Source organism: Hibiscus syriacus, unplaced genomic scaffold (assembly GCF_006381635.1).
Source record: "Hibiscus syriacus cultivar Baekdansim isolate YM2019G1 unplaced genomic scaffold, ASM638163v2 tig00111002_pilon, whole genome shotgun sequence".
NCBI classification, from domain to species: Eukaryota; Viridiplantae; Streptophyta; class Magnoliopsida; order Malvales; family Malvaceae; genus Hibiscus; species Hibiscus syriacus.
In genome coordinates this window covers 1535609-1546325 of record NW_024062948.1, presented here as the reverse complement: position 1 = coordinate 1546325, position 10717 = coordinate 1535609, and the positions used below count along the sequence as shown (strand labels likewise).

Here is a 10717-nt window from a genome sequence, read left to right as displayed (position 1 = left end):
GTATACTAATTTTTTAATATATTTGTTCATCAAAATCTAATCAATAAGATATAAATACATAAAGGGTATTTTTCATAGTTATCCTGAGGCAGGGCTGATCTCTTAAGAAAAAAAATTGACTTCATTCAACTACTCTCAAGAAGGGGAAAAAATCCTGATTTTGCCAGAAATTCGAATTTATCAGATCAAATTAAGATCACAATTTTACTTCAGGTGTATTAAGGTTTTCATACAATATTAAGCTTTTTTATTAATTGAATGTTTTCGGGTATTGATTTTACATATTTTTTAATAATTAATTATTGCTATAATTCTAATTTTTTTTGGATATCGATTAGAAATTTTCCGACCATCGTGGGTTGTCCGCTATACAAGCATGCTATGTTTGAAGCTTTTGATGTCCCGGCCATGTATATAATAGCTATTCAAGCAGTCTTACCGCTCTATGCCGGCGACCGAACCACCAGTAAATCGAATGTTAAAACCTTTTATCCTTATAAAAGACTTAAACTAACTAAAATCGAATGTTAAAACCTTTATCCTTATAAAAGACGTAAACTAACTAATGTTATCGCATCCGATGCAAGGGCTACGATGGACTCCGGTGAAAGAGTCACCCATGTGGTCTCCATCTACGAGGGCTACACACGCTGCCTCACGCCATCCATAGGCTTGAAGCAAGGACCTAATTGACTACCTCACCAAGATCCTAGCTCAGGTGGGATACGTTTTCATGACATCGGCAAAATGAGGAATCGTTCAAGACATAAAAGAATGGCTTTCATATGTAGTAGTCGAGAAAAAGCTCGGAGCTCAACAGGCAATACGAATTGCCAGACAGGCGGGAATGGAAAGGGTTGGTCCCCATTAGATTTTGGTGAAGTCAATCAGGAGTGTAGCATTGATGTGAGAAGAGAGATGTTCGGGAATGCCGTGCTTACCAGGGGCACTACTTTAATGTCTGGTTTGGCTGATAGGTTAGCCAAAGCGACAAGCTTGTCGGCTCATCCAGAAAGAGAGTTTTTCACCGCTAGATAGGAAGTATAGTGGATTGGTGGGTCTATTTTGGCTTCTCTAAGAACCTTTGAACATGTAATTTCTTACTCAAAAATACATCCGGGATCGATCAAGGCTCGGATATTCTTATGAATATGTGAACCTATAAGAGATTGATTTTGTTGCGGATAAGGATCACTAAGGAAGAGTACATGGAATCTAGTTCATCTATTGTTCACACGGAATCTGGTTTTCTTTGTCCACGTCCTGTTAACAATGCAAACGAAATTTATATCTAACGATCATGAAACATAACTTGTGCATCTAACGATCACAAAACGCAACTAAACAGATTACAAATATAATCAAAAGTGATTGTGCCAAAACAAAATGCAGCACGAAAGCAACAAACCAGCAATTTTGAACGGTTTTCTACTCGAATGAAATGTAAGAATCAAGAAAGGAAGTAGAGAGAACATAAGAGTCGATATCGAGAATAAGCAGAACACTTCTAAAACCCTAAAACTCGTAGTGCACATTGAGGAAACTATCTTACTTGCATGAAAGCAACAAACCAGCAATTTTGAACTTCCTCGCCCCAAGCTTTTAGCAGATATTGTAAGGTCTTCAGAATGCTCGAGAACCTCTACTCCCTCTTTTGGCTTCTTCCTCCTCAAATAACAGAGGTAATGTGAGAACTTTCATGCTATCCCACCCTCGTCTCAAATTTTGGGTTATAGTCGCACTAATATTTGCGAACATAGCATGAAACTCCAACAAACAGGCGGATATATTAATCGAAATCAAGGAACTCCATTCTTTTTCTCATGGAACCCTTCAGATATGTTGCTTCCCTTTCTGCTTTCTGAGCCTGGAAAAGGGTAAAGAGACGAGTTATTCGTATTGTGAAAGTAAATATTAATGAAATCAATCAAGCCTCAGTTAACGGTACAGGAAGCTATGTGCATCTTCCTCGAATTCTTTTATTGATCCTTGGAATAGCAAATCAGTACAGCTTTCTTTGCCAAATCTAGATAGGTTCAGTCTTATAGATATGGGAGACACACGCATGAACACAGGATGAAATAAGAATTATGATAAGTCTTTTACCCTTTTTATCTCGGCTGCCGACACTGCAGTCATATGAGGCGGAAGCTCCTCCTTTTCCGAGTCCTGCGTAGCAAGTACCATTTCATAAGAAGAAATAACATCATCAAACAAAAAAATCCACATTCATCCAAAAGAAAAAAGGGTGATGGCGAAAAGGATTCTGTATAACAGCATACCAGCACTCCTATTAAGACGACATTCTCCCCACGGATTGCATAGAGACCTAAGGGGATATCACAGTACAAATTGCCAACAACAACTCGCTCACAAGCTCCTTCTAGAACAACATTGCTGTGAACGCGGGACAACATCAGATTAATGAATATAATTCAGAACAAAAGAGACCAAGAAGGAAGAAACGAACTCAAGCAAGGAACAAGATCGGGACAAAATACCAAATTGATCAAAAGAACGTAGCTTTCCGGCCATCTCTCAGTAAGACAAATGAGTTTCTCTGCAAAATAAATGAAAGTCCTTAGGCATGTTCCACAATCGTTAAAGACCTAAATCACAAGACAATTCTTTTAGTCATATCATTACGATATAAAAGAACAACATCCAGCACACAAAATGAGTATGAAGGAGACACAGTATGCAACAAGATTAGATGCATGGTTTATGCTAGTAAAGTCTCTCCTGGAGAAAACATTGATCATCATGATTCAACTACACAAATCTATTCAGCACCGACTCCAGATTGTAACAAGGCGTCGAAGATTGTAACTACACAATTCTTTTAGCCATGAAAATCATGGACAATTTAGAGCTACGATATAAAAGGATAACATCTAGCACACAAATGAGAATGCAGGAGACACCATATTCAACAGGACTAGATGCATAGTTTATGCTAGTAAACTCTCTCTTCGAGACATCATCTGCAATAGGTCATCATTATTCAGCTACACAAATCTATTCAGCACAAACTCCTTGGTTTTAAAAGGCGCATTGAGGTGCAAAGTGTCCCTGGATCCTATGCGCGAGACACAAGGCGAAGGCGCGCGTCTTTTGTAGGTGAAGCGCAGTAATATCCTAATATTCAGTTTAGTTCTCATGACTGTCATTTTTGTTTATTTCACTGATCCAGAGGTAGTATTTATTCCCTAAGAAATCTAATAGGGAATCACTAGTTATAGTTCCATGTCTTCCTTCTAGTCCCACACACTGGGTTATTAATCGAGTAGGTTCTAGCTGCTCTTTCTCTAATGTTATTTCAACCTCCTAAAGATATTAGGTATTATCAGAAAGCTAATAAATTTAATAGTTCTTAGCATCAAATGATTCGACAAACCGAATGCTTTAATCTTTCCTTGTAGGCTCTTTAAGAATCTCTTGGCTTAATCAAACTATGGACAGGTGGCAAAGGCCGTAGACAGGTGGCAGACTCTGCACCTACCTTTGCCTCCACCTCACAGCTGAACAAAAGAATGAGGGACGCTTATAAACATCCAATTTTCATTCAAAGTGTGAAGCGGTGATTCAGTGAATCTTACTGCTGCAAAGGCTAGGTGTCAGACCTTAGATATGCCTTTGACTCCACAAAACCATAAATAGTTGTCACGTTCAAGTTAGAACAATTTATCTACTACAAAACTGAACAAAAGAACGAGGGACAGTAAAGCGCCAAAGAGGTGCGCCTTGCGCCTCTTTAAAAGGCTACCAAATCGCGCACCTATACGAGCCTTTGGTTTATCACCCCACTTAAAACCATAAATAGTTGTCACGTTGAAGTTGGAACAATTTATCCACTACAAAACTGAACAAAAGAATGAGGGACAGTAAAGCGCTAAAAGAGGTGCGCCTTGCGTCTCTTCAAAAGGCTACAAAAGCGCGCACCTATATGAGCCTTTGATTTCTCGCCTCGCTTCTTACTCTGGAGGCGTTTTTCTATTCGCCCACGTGCACCTGGCTCATTAGGCGTGCCTTTTAAAACTAAGACAAACTCCGGATTACAACAAGGCGTCGAAGATTGTAACTTTAATTCGATGTTTCAAATATGAAAATCCATGATGTCAAATCAGAAAGCTTGTAACTTTAAACATAAAGTAAGTCTCTTGTATATCCTCAAACTCTTGCCCACAAAACCAATCAAGAATCCTATATAGATTTAAAAATGCATCTTTTAATCTAATTTTTCCAATGTTCCAAGCTAAATAACAAACAAACTGGACAATGAAGAACATATAACTTGACAAAAGGAAAGAACCCAACATAATATACAAACAGGAATCAACTGAATCAAACAGTATAATTCAAGAAATTAAAAAGAACCCAAATTAATGCAAAACTGGGGGGACCCCAGAAAACAAGAGAATTCAAAAGATTGCAAAAATAAAAGGAAATCCAATTGCATTGGCTTATTTGCTGCATATATAACAGAGGGAGAACAAGAGAGATTACTGTCAAGGTAGGTGGAAGGAGAAGTGGAGAGAAAGATATCATCAGGGCCAGCCCAAGACATTGAAAATCAGTCTTCTTTGAATACTTATGAATCCCCAATTATAAACAAATGGCATTGGCATCCAAATAAAACCCTTAAGTTTTAAAATCACCCAAAAAAATGAAACAAAAAAGGAAACAAATTCAAAAAAAAAAATCAATTTGTTTTCTCCCAATAAGACTACACCCAGAAGAGATCACCAGCAAAGCTATAAAAAACCTAGATTTATTGACCAAATTAGAGGGAGCTTTTATGAGGAGGAGGAGGAGAGAGAATGATAGTTATGTTTAGGTTTAAAGCATGGAGCTTTAGTGGATCAATCTTTCACCATTTTTTTCTGTAGTAGTCTTTAATTTAATTACTTATTTTATGAATTATTTAAACTGATAAACAGAGTGCAAACAAAGTTAAACTTAGCTCATTTTGACTTTATGAAAGCTAAATAAAATAAAATATCAATGACAGTTTTTCGATGAAAAATTGGGTGTTATTGATTATGATTATTTTGCTTGAATTATTGGCTTTGGAATTTTGGGTTAATTCAATTGTTGGTTTTTATAATGATCAAATCTTTTAATCAGTCCATGTACTAGACGAAAATTGTAGATTTAATTATTAGTTATTGGATACATTACGAATTCCATCACATAATTTTCTTCTCACTCTTATTTAGTTATTAAACTTTAAAAAATTAATTTATTCATTAAATTTTTTATTTGTTCTTATGTTAATCACTCGAATTTTAAATCATAAATTAAATAGTGTCACTCATTAAATTACATGTGTTAAATCATAAATGAAATGGTGATATGGTAACTACACTTCATTTTCCCTTCTTTTTTATTTTCTTATTTTCTATTCTTCCTCAAACGATAAAAATTTTACAGTTTTATTCTTGTGTCATGTCGGTGTTGTAATTACTATTTTTCGGTATCTTCTCTGACCACTCAAGTTATCGATGAACTCGTTTCATTGTCTCTTAACATTCTATATGATTAAAGTTTACCTAAATCACTTTAAAAATCAACCTTAAATCCAAAACTCGTAAAACCCCAAACCACTCTAATATATTATCATTTATCAAACAAGCGTGGAATCAAGATATACAATACCATTTCTCATTCTCCGCCTATCCACCATTGAAACTTAGAAGAAAATGTTTCACCATTGAGAAATCAAAGGGAATTTGAAACTAAGGGTTTTTTCACACACAAAAATAAGAAATTTTTGGGTGCATTTCATAATTTGAAACTAGGAGTTTTTTCACACAAAAATAAGAAATCAAAGGGAATTTGAAACTAGGGGTTGCAAAAATGTTTCATCATAATTATTTGTTAATGGCACAATGATTAAAATAGGAGTAAATCGTATATTTGATAAATAAATTAAAAAAAATTGAATTTTAGTGACCAAAATAAAATAAAAAGAAAGTTAAGTGGTAAAATTTATAATTTACCTTTAACTATTTATAATCTTATATTGTGCAACAAAAATTAGTTGGATGGTGTGGTTTCTCTTTAACATGCACTCGTATGCAATGGCATACTTTATACACACACCCCCACATCATTCAATCACATTCAAATACATACATGAATATGATCATTACATCCATAAACCTATGAGATTCACTTCATGGTTTGCATGGAAACGAAGTTCAGCTACAACACTTTATATTCTAAACTTCATCGTTCTACCTTGAATCTTGTCCAATCGTAATGGGGACAGAATTAGAATACCACTTCACAATAATCATACAAATCAAAGACAAAAATGAAAAACGGGGGTGGATGCTAGGTCACCTCCCACTCATGACAAAACACTTATATTTCCAAAACAATATATGCAATGCAAATAACAGACTGAAGTCAAATATTTATAATTAAATCAATGAAAATAACATAAATTTTATATTTTTTTATTGATAATATAATTTCATACTTCTAAATTTTTAATATAATTTTTTAAATTTGTTGTTGAATTAAATTTACATCTGTTATTTACTATAGTAATGAACTTACATTCGGAATCTGTTTTTACCCATTTACTTCACTCATCTGCCTTTCCATCTCCATTAGCGATCTTGGCTGTACGGCTGCTCTCCAAGGATTTCTTGCTCGGACTAGGGTTTTGTGGATATAACTTCTTCTGCAGAATAGTTCTCAATATCTGAAACACAACATTTTAATGAATTATTTAGTCATGAATTTTTAAATAAGTAACATTTCATTTACACGCTTATTTAATTATCGTCCAATTCAATAGGAACCAATTTGTAAACTTTTCGCACCATACGCATTAGAGATAAGTCAACTTTTAGTCCTTCAATTTAACAACTTTTCCAACTTGCTTTTTTTTTTTCTTGTGTACATTAATATCAATAAATAGATTTTTAGTTATTTTGATGATGTGATATCCATAGTACTAAATTGCGGCCGCAACGCAGCGTAACGCCTGCATCGTAACGTTTTTGATCGTAACATTTTTTAAGGTTACTGCGGCGCAACGCGATAAGAAAACCGCATCACGATTGTTGTAGTCAAAAATCGTTACATAACACCGCAACGTCGCAAGAAAATTTAAATTATCTGAAATATAAAATAACATAGATGAATTATTCTAAATTAATTCTTAAAATTGAATTATAAATATATATCATTAATAATATCGTAATAGTTATGTTTAAAATTAGTTACTTAAATTTGAATTAATTAAATTATTTATTAACATTATTTTAAAATTAAATTAATTTAAATTTAAATTAAATTTTTCTCATATCCAATTAATTTTAAATTAATTTTTTTATATTAACATTAAGTTTCATAATTATATGTTTATTTATTATTATATTGGGAAATAATATATAGACGATGAAATAAACAACATTATAATGATTTACATTCTACTGGTACGTTATAAAACGTTTAAATTTAAATTGTGATATTTTGTTTAGATATTTATTATGCTATTTTTTATGTAGGATATTTTCTAAATCCACAATTTCTATACGGAGACAATTCCACAAGTGAAGTGATTTGTGAAACTATGAATGGAGTTAGAAATGTCATATAGAGGATAGAAACCAACTTGAATGATCAAATTCTTGCAATGAACCAGATATGTATTTTATATACTTATTGTTTTGAAAAAACTCATAAATTATCATGTTTAAACTACTAATTCATTTACTTTTTAGTTGTCGTTATATCGAGACAAAATAGATTCTTTTGGAACACCATTAGCTCATGCTGCAATTTTGAAGACTAACCCTAGTAAACAAAAAGAAATTATCCTCTATAGTTTTGTAGATAATAAAGATATTTGTATAAATACTTTATGAATTATATCTTAATATTTATGATTTTTGTAGCTGAATGGTGGATTAATTATGGAAATTGTGCACCGCAACTTCAACGCATCGCTGTCAAAGTTTTGAGTCAAACAACTTCATCTTCAAATTGTGAGCGTAATTGGAGTACTTTTAGTTTGATCCATACAAAGAAGAGAAATAGACTCAAGCATAAAATGCTTCAAAAATTGGTTTATGTCCATTATAATATGAGGTTGAAGCTGAGACACATGCAAAGAAAAAGTGCACAAGAATTAGAAATGGGTTTTAATCCGATTAATCTTGAAAATATTTTTGAAGAAGATTACCTACTAAATGCATGGATTGAATAAATAGAGAATGCTACACTTGATAGTGAACAAAATTTCTCATGGTTGCCTGAGGAGTTACTTAATGAAACTAATGAAGAAACTCAAGGTGAAGATATGAAGAATTCATCTACTTCATCTAATGAAAAAAATGTTCATTTATCGCGTCAAGTTATGATGATGATGTTGACGACGACGACGACGATGATAGTGGTTGTGATGATCATGATTGTGATAATGAAGGTACATACCAACCAGAATATGGAGACATTTATTCTACTTCTTTTCATAGGGATCATGGTACGTTCAGATATCCTTACGATGATAATCCAGGTTTGTATAGAACAAATGCATCACAAAATAGAAGAGATGATAATGATAGAACTCATAGGAGGATGAGAGAACACTTTTATGATTCATTTACAGGTTCATCATTATATAGTTTAGCTACAAAAGATAATTAAATTAGTGAATCATCTCATGATTATCATTCTTATCAACCAAATTCATGTTATCCACCTTACCTTAAACAAAATCCAAGTTATGGATTTTTTGGTCATCATTTATCATACAACATGTTTCCTACCAATGATGCATCTTATGATGTACATAATGTGATGTCTTCTTCGCATGGAATAGGAAGAAATCAAAACCAAGACAATGACGAAGATGTAAATGTTTTAGATCCGTCACGTTATTCATTTTGGTGGTGAACTGTAAGATATAAATTTTGTAGTTATGTATTTTTTTTCTTTATAAGTTATGTAAAATGAACATTTTTATTTTACAATATAAAAAATTTGATATGATTTTAGTGATATTATTTATATGTTATTCATTAACATTATAATTGTTATTACCCGTCATCCAGTATGATAGTACTTCTATGGTTTACATTTGTTTTTAATAAATTTTTATCTAAAATTAAATTTTTATTTTCAAAATAAAATATTAAAAGAGTATATTAATATTAGTATATTAAAAGATAACTGTAAAATGTATAAATATAATATTTTAGATGTATTGTGATTTTTAGGAAGAAATCACACTCGTGACAGCCGCAACACGTTACGTAACGTCCGCACCATCCGCAACCGCAACACCGCAACCGCAACAAAATCCGCAACCGCAATTTGATACTATGGTGATACCCTAAAATTGTGATAAAAAATTGAAGTTGGGTGACTAAAAGTTGATTTACTCATTTATATTACTATCAAGTACCTTCTCCATTGGTGACTCTGGTATCGGATCCCTTAATTTTGGGGCTGAAGACGATGAGAATCCACTTTTGCAACAAACATCTTCTTTAGAAGAAACGATAACGATTTTTTGCCAATGTCTTTCCTTTTGCTATGAACTAAAACGGCGTTATCGTGTTTTTCGTTCGACTCATCGGAGCATGCACTGCAACGATCCCTTCTATCTTCGATTTCGTTGCTGGGGTCAGCTCCATGTTGTATATAACTCCCTAACGTTCCAATCCGCTAGCAATCCATGAGGCCGGTCCCGAAGTTCTTCATTGAAAGGCTGGTGGATGTGACCTAAACGAAGACCGAAGACGAGATATTTTGAGATTAGTCGAACCGACTGTTTGTACATTGTTTAATGAAAAATAGATCGAAGAGGTAACACACCGTTGGTCGGAACGGGGTTGGATTTCTTAGTGGTGAGCTTGTTTTGCACCCAGTTGAATATCTGGAATCAAACAGATTGACGTGCATTAAAGATACGTCTTAAAATAAACAAAAGTAACCATTCTGGTAGTAATTTCTCAGTTCTCACATTCATTTGGTGAAATAATAAATGGTAAAATCAAATTTGGGATTGGGGGATTATGTGTGTGTGTGTGTGTATATATATATATATAAAGTAGTGGCTAGTTGCTAAATGGTTCAAGTTCCAAACTCTGATATTGCCACCTTATCTTCAAACTAACATGTTTCAGAGATCAAGGGCATGCATAAAAGGAAACATTTGTTTCTACCAATGCTTTGGAGACAACCCATGCCGATAAGCAGTCTAGTATATAATCTAAATGATAACCGTATTACGAAGAGGATTAGGAAGTTGAGTTTGGAAGAAATCGTGTCTGGTTGGGTTTGTCATGCAAAAGTGTTGCACTTCATTTGCCTAGCAAATCCCCGAATTGTCGATCATACGTGAATGATCCCATGCATTCTAAACACACAACGCATCAGCTTTCATATAAACAACCGTAGGCCTAGGGACCCGTCCCTCTTTTGTTTTTATTAAACTTCAATTATTCGGTTTGAAGATTATGTAGTACTAGTATGAAAAGATATAAACATCTTGTACTAATATTAATTATCATTTACAATACAGAATATAATACAACTAAATTAGAATCTAACTCAATTAGAGTTGCATTAATTAAACTTAAGGAGGCCATAGGGGTGGATTTCGCACCTAATTAGACGAGATTAAGTACATGTTTACATTTAAATATGTATAAATTTGGATATAATTAATATTATTGGACAAGGTTTAAGC

At 33.4% G+C, this 10717-nt stretch overlaps 1 protein-coding gene and 1 pseudogene across 1 annotated transcript; one reads left to right on the top strand and one right to left on the bottom strand.

Moving 5' to 3' along the window:
* The first annotated feature begins 381 nt into the window (after positions 1 to 381).
* Positions 382 to 1295, top strand: LOC120149372 (annotated as a pseudogene).
* Positions 1294 to 2417, bottom strand: LOC120149371 (sm-like protein LSM1B). Its single transcript, XM_039162171.1, has 3 exons — positions 2283 to 2417; positions 2107 to 2169; positions 1294 to 1867 (listed from the first exon to the last, which is right to left on the bottom strand). The coding sequence occupies exons 1-3, from the start codon at positions 2415 to 2417 to the stop codon at positions 1790 to 1792; spliced, it is 276 nt and encodes a 91-aa protein (XP_039018102.1). The 3' UTR covers positions 1294 to 1789.
* Positions 2418 to 10717: the final 8300 nt, after the last annotated feature.